The sequence below is a fragment of the Microtus oregoni genome, unplaced genomic scaffold (genome assembly GCF_018167655.1).
Source record: "Microtus oregoni isolate MIOR12 unplaced genomic scaffold, Mior012 000003F_ref0000135, whole genome shotgun sequence".
Lineage (NCBI taxonomy): Eukaryota > Metazoa > Chordata > Mammalia > Rodentia > Cricetidae > Microtus > Microtus oregoni.
This window is the reverse complement of record NW_024543062.1, coordinates 4,207,229-4,218,841: the sequence shown is the minus strand read 5'-3', so window position 1 is coordinate 4,218,841 and position 11,613 is coordinate 4,207,229. Positions and strand designations below refer to the sequence as shown.

The 11,613-nt window shown below is 52.5% G+C and overlaps 1 protein-coding gene across 4 annotated transcripts in view; it reads right to left on the bottom strand.

The window, feature by feature from the left end:
* Positions 1-907: 907 nt before the first annotated feature.
* The window catches only part of Prkar1b (protein kinase cAMP-dependent type I regulatory subunit beta), a 137,914-nt gene continuing 127,208 nt past the window's right edge, over positions 908-11,613 (bottom strand). For all 4 annotated transcript variants that reach the window (XM_041648349.1, XM_041648348.1, XM_041648347.1 and 1 more), the window contains exons 10-11: positions 3,706-3,787; positions 908-2,411 (exon numbers count right to left, since the gene is read on the bottom strand). In XM_041648349.1, coding sequence (XP_041504283.1) covers positions 2,239-2,411; positions 3,706-3,787 — 255 coding nt within the window. In that variant the 3' untranslated portion in view covers positions 908-2,238. The remainder of the gene's footprint in view (positions 2,412-3,705; positions 3,788-11,613) is intronic.

Below are 11,613 nucleotides of genomic sequence, written 5' to 3'. Positions count from 1 at the left end.
GTAGTGAGAGCTGCAATGTACTGTGCATGCAGATAATGACAAAATGCATTTGCCATTTTAACTTTTAATTTATGTACTGTTTCTGCAGCATGAGATATTGAACCCTTGTTAGGCATGTGCACTACCACTAAACAACACCCCCAGCCCCTCACTGGGGGATTCTAGGCAGGTGCTCTACCACTGAGCCACACCCCAGCCCCTCACTGGGGGATTCTAGGCAGGTGCTCTACCACTGAGCCACACCCCCTACCACTAACTGTGTTCCCAGATTCTCACAGGGGCGATTCTAAGCAAATGTTTTACTACTGATCCAGGCTCAGCTATAGTTATTTTGTCTGTCTGTTTTTGTTTATTGAGACAAAATTTCTCTGTGTAGCCCTGTCTGTCTTGGAACTTGCTCTGTAGACCAGGCAGAGATCCTCCTGTCTCTGCCTCCCAAATACTGGGATTTAAGACATACACCACCACTCCTGGTTAGCTTTAGAGATTTTTAGAGTGTGTGTGTGTGTGTGTGTGTGTGTGTGTGTGTGTGTGTGTGTGTTTGAGTGTACCATGACTTACATAGGTAGGTCAGAGGTCAGAAGTTGCACTCACTCTTCCCCTGGTTGGGGAACAAGATCTCTTATTTACAATTCCTGGCTAGCTGGTCTGAGCATTTCCAGGGATTCTCCTGTCTGCCTCTTCCACCTTGTAGGAGCCCTGAAATTAAAGACGGCTGATACCTTGTCTGGCTTTATGTGAGTTCTGCAGATTTGAACTCAGGTCCTCAAATTTGCAGTAAAAGAACTTTACCCGCTGAGCCAACTCTCCCTGGCTCAGTGTTAATCACTTGGAAACGCCAGAACAGATAAGAAGACCCACATATCTACAAAAGACTTAGACAGAGGCCTCCCAGGTCGGGAAAGGGTTCTTCATTGCACATTTAATAGCTCATGCAGCACTTGGTGACATAAATAGGGGATGGAGGAGCATGTCCACAGATTCCACAGATAGTCCACAGTGCAGGCAGGACACACACAGCCAGGGCCACACAGGGAGGAGCTGATGGCCAGCCGGAAGGCTCACCTCCCTAGACGTGCACAGTGGGGGCAAGAAAAGATTGATCACCCTGTGTCATGACATGCCGGTTACCCAGGAGACACTGAGCAGTTGTGGACACTCATGTGGCCCTCAGGCCTGGCTGGCTCATATCACACTGCACTGGTGGTTCAGTATGTGGGGTTAAGCCTGGTTTCAGCTTATCTTCCCCTCACGAAAGGGAGCAGAGAGACTCAGGTAAGAGATGCTTGGGCTTCAGGGGCAGGGACTCGGGTTTTACACAATGAATCCGGGGAAGGCTCAGCACCCACAGCTTTAACCAGCAAGTCAGAGTTCCTTGCTGTCCCTCGGGATCTCCAATAGGCAGGTTGACAGAGCCGTGACTCCTAGCTTCCAGGAGATGGGGACTCAGCCCAGACTCACAATCATTTGGAAAGCCCCCGCATCACCATGCTTCCTGCTCAATCTGGGCGCCCAGCCAGTGAGGGGTCACAGGCTTGGCCAATCGTCCTGACATGAGCTCAGGGTCCCTGCCTATCCAGAAATGAACTTTCCAAAAGCCATGAGGGCAAGTGACTAGTTTAAGATACTACCTCCTGACTTTCTGGGGTCAGTTAGGAGGCTGGAACCTACTTGGGCCCATCAGGGGTCTTTCTGAGAGTTGAGGGTAGTGGGCAGGGACCAAGAATGTCTTTCCTCACCCTCTGTTTCTGCTCTCAAACCTGAGTGTCCATTTGAGGACACTTCCCTTTGACACATCTGTCCTACACCTGGGAGAATCTAAAAGGGACCAGGGACAGTGTCCTAACTTTCAGCCCTGGGGGAAAGCTGCAAGGGTAGCTGTAGTCCCTCTGTCTTGAGACCTGGCAGGACACAGAGCTAGTTCAAGTATGGGGACCAAATAAGAATTCCCAAAGACTTGAAGAGGGGATAGGGTAGCCCCAAAATAAGGTTGCAGGGTGACTATGGGGGAGCCAGCTGTCACTTCCCTGGTCTGGGGATGCAGTTGTTGCTTGCCCTTAATTTTTAAAATGCTCAAGATGGGTATTTATTCAAAAGTGAGTCCAGAGAAGGGAGCGGCTCCATGCCAGGCACCAGCCCCACCTCGCTGCTAACCAGCAGCTCCCAGGCCCCAGGCATGGGGAATGGGTCACTGGGCCACAATGGGAACCCCCACAAGGGTACAGGTGCAATGCAAGCTCAGACAGTGAGGGAGATGAAGCTGTTGTAACGCTGGATGTTTCTTTTCAGGATTTCGGAGCAGGGGCCGAGGACGCGTTCGAAACGAGGCCGGTCCAACTTCACACACTTGAGAGGACCCCGGGCCACCACAGTGGCTGCGCGGGGTCGGTTCAGCAGCAATGCAATCTCCCCTGGAGGGACAAGAGGAGAAAGTCAAGATCCAGAACGGGCTTCCTTCCCAGTGGGATGACAGGTGAACCTGCATTTTCGTCCTTCTCTTCTTGTTTCCTTGAGAACAGGGTCCCGTACCTCCCAGGCTGTCTTAGAACTCACTCACTATTCAGCTGAAGATGACTTTGAACTTCTGATCCTCTTTTCCCCTCCTGAGTGCTGGGGATTTCAAGCTGCACTACCACACCTGGTTACTCAGTGCTGGCATTCAACCCATGCATCTTCAGCCTTGACCTTGAATTACAAATGCAATTTGTGTGCATGTGTGCATGCGTGCATGCGTGTGTGTGTCTGTGTCTGTCTGTCTGTCTATGTCTATGTGTGTTTACCTGGAGACTGAACACAGTCTCATGCATGTTGCCCGAGCACGCTACCACTGAGATACAGCCAAAGCCCTTAAAAAAAATTTTTTTTAATTTTGAGACAGAATCTCAATAAGCTGCCTAGGACAGGCCATGAACGTGCCATCCTCCTGCCTCAGCATTCCTATAGCTAGGATGGCGAGCACTACACAAGTCAGCCTAGCACAAATTCTTCCCTAGTTTAAATATGGCTTGTGAAATACTGGGAATATTTTATATAAGCTAACGAATTAGGGACTGGGGATGTCGCTCGTTGGCAGAGCACTTGCCAAGCATGCACAGAGCCCTGGGCTCCATCCCAGCTCTGCCTAAACCAGAAATGGGGAATCATGCCTGTGAATCCAGCACTCCGGACGTAAAGGCAGGAGGGTGAAACATTCAAGGTCATCTCCAGCTACACACCGAGTTTGCCTGGTTTACACGAGACCGTTTCTGAACTCCCCCACACACACCAGGAAAAACTGTGTTATTTCTCTGAAATGCAAGCTGAGTTAATATTGTCCTGTGATCTGCCTAGCAGCCCTGCATGCAGGAGACACTGTGATGTGGCTCAGGCCTCCTCATGACCTAGTTCCAGCTGTGAGAACGGTCTGTATCGACTCAGGACCCTCTTCCTCGGCAGCTACACGAGTGAACCGCTTATGGTCCCTGTGCCTCTCACCACGGCTCCGCTCTCCCCAAGACCAGCAACTGGCCCCCAGGGCTGCCAGTCTTGTGGACTCAGGCCAGTCCTGGACCTCAGGGTGAGGTGTCTCCAACTGAGGCCTCTCTCACACCTGCCTGTGGCTTCCCTACCCTCCAGAGTCACCCTGAGGCCTCACGAAACCCCTGCAGCTCCCGACCCAGGGCCCCAAATGGGACGCCATATCTTGACTGGGGGACCCCAACTCACCAAAGTAGTCAGAGGGCCCAAGGCGCCCCACTTCTACATACTCCTCATTGGGGGATCGTCGCTGGAGGACCGAAGCAGTGCCCTATGGGAGAGGAGACAGGCAGAAGTCAAGCAAACATGTAGGTCAGTTGTTAGGAGGGCATGTTGGACGCTGCTTGTTGGGGTACATCACACTTGGGGAATCGCTTGCTTTGGTGGGCATGTGTTGGAGGGGCATGTGGAGAGTCTGCAGTAGGAGACTCTCCCTGTTTGTCCCTTCTTCCTGGCTCCTTTCCTCCATGCGGGCTTCTCCCTCCTCCTATAGGGTCCGCCATGCCTTCAGGGAGGCAGACTCCCTTGAGAGCTGAGCTCTGAGTTGCTGCAGCTTACCAATGCCTCCTCCCAGACACCTACAGGACTAGAGGTTCCTGTCTGAACCCTGCTTTTACTGACACAAGAGAAGCTCCCCCAAATGGGGACCTACCCAGCACCTCCCCCAGAGGCCTTGGGAGTGACTGTGAGGATGGTCCCAAGGGTGCCAGTGCCTTGTCACTATGCTGAGAGCTGACCTTGGGCTGCGGCCTAAGGACAATGAGCTGTCCCGTCACATGGGGGGGGGCTCCAGGGAGGCAGGGAGGAGCATGGTCTCAGGGTCACACACCTGCTGAGCTATGCAGCCCCTCCTTACTCCCAAGAGGGCAGTGGGTCTACAGATGAAGCTGGCTCAATGATTAACAGGGCAGCTGCAGTAGGTCACTGGCCTCTGGGAACATTAAAGACAAGGCCGGGGCACCCGGGATGTCTTGGCAGCCAAATGCCTCCTGTCCTCATGCATGCTACTTCTGAGATGGGCAGCGCACATGGTTGGACCTTGGCTCCTTCTGGGTCAAGACTTCCAGAGTCAGTATCCCCAGTTGCCACCTCCAGGGCCTTAGAAGATGGAGAATGGCTTTCAACATCGCCAGTCACTCCCAGTAAGAACTGCAGAGTTGAGTCAGCTGTGGTGATTCACATCTAGAATCTAGGAAGCTGAGGCAGGGGGGTTGCGGTGAGTTGGAGGTCATCTTGGACTGCATAGTGAGACCCTGATCAAAATTCCTGCCCAACAAACAAAAACAAAGCCAAAGCAAAATAACAACAAAAATGCTCACAAAAAAAAAAAAAAAAAAAAAAAAAAGGAAAAAGAGACCTGGAGTTGACCCTGTGGGTAAAGTCGCTTGTGACCAAATCTAATAACCTGAGTTCAATCTCCAAGACCCACGTGGTAGAAGAAGAGAACTGTCTCCTGAAAGCTATTCTTCAACCTCCACACATGTATTACCGCTCCACACATAAGTAAATGTTAAAAAAAAGTAAAGGGGATGACATTTATTTGGGCTGGAGAGATGGTCCAGTGCTCAAGGGCAGTTGTTGTTCTTCCTTCCAGAGAGCTTAATGTCAGGTGACTCAAAACTGCCTATAAATCCAGCTCTTAGGGAATCCAGTACCCTCTTCTGGACCCCATGGACATCCGTGCAAATATAGCAGACGCTGTCACACACACACACACACACACACACACACACACACACACACACACCAAAAAAAAAAGTCGGAGGAGGAGAAAAGAAGGAAGGAGGGAGGGAGGAAGAAAAGAAAAGAAGAATAAAAAAAGAAATGAAAGCAGTTAGGTGTGGACCAAATCTGTAATCTCAGCACTGAGGAAACAGGTGCAAGAATAGGAAATTCAAGGCACAGAGCAGTCAGGGCCAGCCTGGGCTTCACAGAGCAGTCAGGGCCAGCCTGGGCTTCACAGAGCAGTCAGGGCCAGCCTGGGCTTCACAGAGCAGTCAGGGCCAGCAGTCACAATACTAAACTGAGTTTGACACCGAGCACTGCGGTGTGCGCAATCCACACCTCCAAGGAGCCAGAGTTTAGCTCTGGGTTTCCACAGACTCTGATCAGCCTCCATGTCCCTGAGACAGGCAGCTGCCTGAGGGCTTCTCCATCTTGTTAACACCCAGAGACTGAAGCTAAGGGATGTTGCTGTTCCTGGCACCTCAGGGCCTCCATGTCTCCAGGGGCCCTTACCATGCCTAGATATGAGGTGCCCACCCCCCAAAGCCACTCTCCAGGCATAGATAGCACTCCATGGCAAGGTGGGCTTCATCACCCAGGCTCACCCAGACCCAGACTTGCTAGAGCCTGTAGCCAGGCTGTGCCTGGTTTAATGAGTGACTCCCAGGTCAGCAGCTTGTGCCCACAGTGCCTGGAGTCCCCAGGCACCCTTAGAAACCCTCGAAACTGGATCCCCAGCCTGGCTTCTGGGCCTCTGCGTGTTTATGAATCCGGCTGATGGATGGAGCGGGGCATGTAAACACGAGACCACTCCGGGGCTGCCAGTGTGAGCAGGAAGCAGGGGCAGGGAGCAGATGCTCATGCCCACCAGGGGCCCCAACGGAGGAGCTTAGTCCACCTGTCAGCACAGCTCACCATGGTGGGCCCCTGAGCTGACTCTGCTATGTTAGGACTGGGGGATAGAGGGTTTGTGCCTGCTACATGAAGACCCTAGTCTGACCCTCAGCATTCATGTCAAGTTGGACTTGGTAGCCCAGACTTACAGTCTACACATGCATTGTGCCCCTCCACAAATTAAAAAAAAATCAATATATATTTTTTAAAGCAATTCATTTGAGTCGGAGCAATGAATCGGTGGTTAAGAGCACTTGCTGCTCTTCCAGGGGACCTGAGCTTAGTTCCCAGCTCAGCCAGCCTCCTGACAGAGACGAAGGCTGAGACACAAAGTGACCATGAGGCTGAGCTCCAGAAGCTAAAAGGAGCCATCCAGAGATACGGTGGCCTCACACTTAGGGAGAAGTTGACAAGACGCTGAGGTGGAGTCAGAGAGGGCTTGGGGGTGAAAGTTGCAGAGCAGGGTGCCAGCAAGGGATTTCATGCCTCCTACACATAGCCTAGGGATCCTGGCTTCCTTGAAGGGAGGGCAATTGGCTGGCACACCTGTGCTGTTGGTCCCCAGACCCCGTGGAGCAGTCAGAAACATCCCTGTCCTTCCTGCTGTGTAGCTATGGGGCTCTTTGTTATGGCAGCTCCTTTGTTGCCCTGACCAATACACTGTCTGGAACATGAATGTCACCTTCCTCACCCTAACGTCCCATGTCTGTGAAGCCAGCAAGCAGAAGCCAGCAAGGAGTGTATGCTCCCTCCACATGCCCCCAAATCTGTTGGAGATAGGCCATTGTCTCCTGTCTGGGAAGCTCCTAGAAAACAACAACAACAACTCGCAATTCAAGGTCCATTCTGTGTTCCTAGTCGTCACGGAAATGGCCAGACATCCTGGAGGGCACATCTAGGGCCCAGGCCTGGAAAACACCCATGGCCAAACTGCTGGCTCATAGTCTCCAACTTCCTCATTGAAGATCCGAGCTCAGCGGCAAATCTGCGGCAGAGAGCTCCGAGGTGATGCAGGGGAATCGTCACTCCTAGGTGCCTATGACGGGCACAGTTACAGACGACAAACTTCCTTTTAACTGCTGTGACTTAAAAAAAAAAATGTGTTTTCCCCCCTAGAACATTAAGGAGGAAGTGTGACTTTCCCAAGAAGGAAACCAGTGGGGGCCATGTGGGATCCACCACTATGAGGCCAGGTCCCCGGCTTCCCCTTTCCATGTCTCGGAGCCCAGCGTGTGGCGATCAGAAGTTGAATTGAGTGTTTCCCTCAATCAGTCTTCACTTTATTTTCTGAGACACTGACCCTGGATCTCACCAGTTCAGCTAGACTGGCAGGCCAGCAGGTGCCCTCCTGTCTCCACCTCCCCAGGGTTGGGATTGTTGGAGCATGCCCCACTCTTGGTTTTTAGGTGGGTTCTGGGGATCAAACTCAAGTCCTCTTGTTTATAAAGCAAGTCCTTCATCCACTAAGCCATCTTTCTAATGCTTCCTGAGACGTTTTTAAGATTCAAGACATGGTCACTTCTAACGGGGAAACTGAGCACTCAGAGATGGAGTCGGGGTAAACCAGATCCATCCTGGGAGCCAAATCCTGGGAGGAGATGGGTGGAGCTAGAAGTGAGGCAGTCTTCTTGCCTAGTTGCCTCCCGTTGGTTCTCATACCTGCTCACCATACCCAACCCTGGCCCTGAAGCCCCTCCCTTTCACAGCCTCCACCTCTCCAGCATGATTTGAACCTTAAGCATTCAGTGAAAACCAAGTCATGGGCTCAGACACTGGGGACAGTCAACCAGGTCTAGCCACAGAGTGACCATAGAGCAAAAGCTCTCAACCAGTGCAGAAACCCTCCCAGAGAGTGAGAAGCGGGTCGCAACAGGCCAAGGTGGGAAGAGGGAGATGAGGGTGAAGGAGGCAAGACACTGAAAATAGGGCAAGCTCAGAGTATTGGCAAGGGCCTACTTAGGGCAGGCGGCCATATTTACTCAGCACCTGCCTTAATCTTGAGGGGGTGCAAGGAAGGCTCCCAACTTGAGACCCCTGCTTGGGACCCACACCGGGATGAGCATGAACACCCATGTCCTCCCAAGTCCAGAAACAACCCGAGACCAGCAAAGGAGAGAATAACCTAGAGACATTTGCGTGAGAAGTGCCCTGCACACGACAGCAAGGAGCTGAGCCCGAACGGGGAGGAGTCAGACCCCAAGCACAGCTGAGGCCACCAACCCTCCGCTCCGGAACAGGGAACAGGCAAAACTATTTGCTTTATTTAAAGAAATATCTTCTTAAAAAAAAATCTGAGTTTCACTTCCATACATGGAAGTGAGTCTCGCCATCCATAAAGGAGAAGTGACACAAGCAATTGGAGACAGGTGCGGGAGATGCATTGCAGACATGCCTGGGGCCCGCGGGGACAGGCGTGCCCAAGGGGACACTTGCGCACATGGGGACACACATGCCCACGGGAACACATACCTGTGTGTATGGGGCGATGTGTGTACATGGGAACCAGTACTCGCAGAGGACCAGCACCCACAAAAGCATGCAAACACATTGGGAGCACGCATGGACCCTTTGGGGCTCATTCACACAAGCTGTGCCCATGCTGTGAATGGAAGGCCCATCCCCCGCAGGGATAATATCTGCCTACACTGGAGACCCCCAGAAACAGCTCCACTCGGGGTGGGGAGGTGAGAACGTAAGTGAGGAGGGAAATGGAAATCATGTGCTTGTCCACAGTGTCGTGAAAGCCGTCCTGCTCCGGGGATCCAGGGCTGACCTGCGGCTGCTGTGAGCACTCATGGCTCATCTTTCCTGCATGGATGCCAAGACTGAACTCACACACACAAGGGCAGTCACAGAGCATGAAGGTAGCCGCAACCTGGGAGACATATCCCAGAGGTCTTGTTTTAATTTTGAGACAGGATCTTGCCATGTAACCCAGGCTGCCCTCAAACTTTCGATACTCTACCTCAGCTTCCTAGGGGCTCGGATTACAGGAATGGCTCTACCATGCCCAGCCTCCTCCTCAATAATAATAATAATAATAATAATAATAATAATAATAATATAGACAGGTTCTCATGTAGCCCAGCCTGGCCAAGGATAACATCTGGCTTCCAAGTTTGGATTTTGTTTTTGTTTGTTTTATGAGACAAAGTTTACTATGTTGATGAAGCCTCCAATTAATTTCTTAGACCAGGCTGGCCTTAAACTTTCAACTCTCCTGCTTCAGCCTTCCAGGTTCTGGACTAACAGGCATGGACCACAACATCTACTTTAAACATGTCAGGCTTTGTCCCCCTTGCAGTGCTGAGGATCCAACCCTGCACATGGAGAACTGCAGCCCTCACACCCATAGGTTTTTGTGGCTTTGTGTTTGTCTTTTGCTTTGGTTTGGTTTGTTTTTTTCGAAAACATCTACAGGTTTTAAGAAAGTGATCACCACAATTAACAGGTTTCCACGTGGAAGCTGATTTCCACTGCAGCTCCCCCACCCCCACCCCGTGCAAAGCCCGTTTACCCCCCTCCCCCACTCCACACACACCCCTGCCCGCCATATGACTTTCCCTAGAGCTCCTGCTGGTCGAGTAGCTTCTCCCAACTAAAGAAGCCTGGGCTCTCATCTGCGAAGGTGCCCTGCTCCACCCTCCCCTCGTGCCTCGCTCGGCTGCCTGTCTGTAACACGGCTGGCTACAGCCTGCCTTTTCGACAACTGAGCAAACACACCAGCCTGGTGGGCGGCCGAGGTCAGCTTTTGTGCCAGTGTTTAATGGTTCATCCGTGAGGTCTGGGCTATGGTGGAGGCACGGCCCAGCAGCTCCAGTGGGAAAACAGACATTAACTTGGATTCTGGCGCCACAGCTCCCAGGATGGGGACAGGTGCCAATGAGGGCCTAGGGAGCATAGCTCCAGGCAGTCAAAGCCTGGGTTGAGAGCGTCCCTTCTGCAGAGTCAATCTCTGTCACACACACCCCAAGGTTAAGTCTGTCCAGCAGGTGTACAAACAGGGGCTCTAATGACGCTCCAAGACTTCCAGGCAGGTAGACATGGCATGCAGGGGTCAACAAGACAATGGTGGGGGCCAAGAGAGTGAGACGGTATGTGGGCACCCCTGGTTATGTAGGGTCCTGCTCCTTGTGCTCTTCTGTGGTTCAGTTCCCCTTCCCACCCACCCCACTCCACCATCCGCTGGAGAAGCAGGCTGTGTGCCAGCCTTACACACGGCCTCGGGAAACCTCAGTCAAGCAGAGGTAGAATGGATGTACTAGACTATTGCTGGGCTGCTGGGGTGGGCATGAGCCGCCAAGCTCTACCTGGAGAGGCCATGGCCTTGCTTCCTTGAGCGAGGCCTAGTGTCTGCTTTTGAATGCATATCCTAGCTCATCTTCAGACCATCCATGCCTTTCTCTGCAGAACTCCTCTTGAACAATGGTCCCCAGCCTGGCTGACCCCACATCAGCGACCCCCATCCCTACTGATCTTCACCAAAGCTCCCTCCTCCTGGCTGACATCATCATCAGTGGTCCTCATCTTCTCTGATCTCCCTGCTCTTGATGGCCCATTATCCTTTCTAACAATGGGATCCCCTGCTCTCTGTCTCCATAGATGGACACCCCTGCTGACCTCCTCTATAGATGGACCCCTCTTTCTGACTTTCCCTAGGATGGAAACCCCCTTGCTCATCTCCCCCATCATTTGCCCCCGATCCTGGCTGACTCACCCAACACCCGCCATCCCGAAGTAACTGAGCCCAGTGATTGTCCCGCCGCCTCCACCCACCATAGTCCACACCTCACCACCCTCCATCTGACTTTCTTCCATCCCTGCCCAACCAGCAGAGAGTTCCAGAACCTACTCTACAAGGGTCTCCATTGCCCAGAGGTCACCTACCATCTACTCACTGTAACCCTGGAGGGTCTTCCCAAGGAGTGCTGCCACAACTGATTTTGTCCCTTCATCCACTGCTGGGCTGGGTGTGCCAGGAACGTCCTCTTAGCCAGCTAGTGTCTAGAGCCCTGTAGTCACCTTGTCTAAGTGAGTCCCATGCCCCGAATGGGATATGCCTTGTCATACATACTCCTACTTTCAACCCAGTAGAACACAGGCCCCAAGGATACAAGCTTGCTCTCCAGGTGCAGCTGGGCGGGGCCCGCACGGGCAGTTAGCCCTTTGACACACAGCCTAGGACTAATGTCCCACATCTACAAGTCCAGAGTGCATCAGGTGCCTGATAGGCACAGCTTCCTGCCTCTGCCATGCTCCAGTTTTCTTTTCCAGTTATGGCCTCTCCACCTGTCAAGCCTCCTATCAGACAGGGGAGAAACTCAAATGGAGATCAGGTTGTTCTCTCAGAGACCCATAGCCAACACGATGCCCAGACCTCAGGACTTCCGACCCCAGAGGAGTTCCACCAGCTGCTCTAGCCTGCAGCCCGGTGCGCTACATGTGCACCCATGAGTGTATGTGATGTGTATGTAAGAG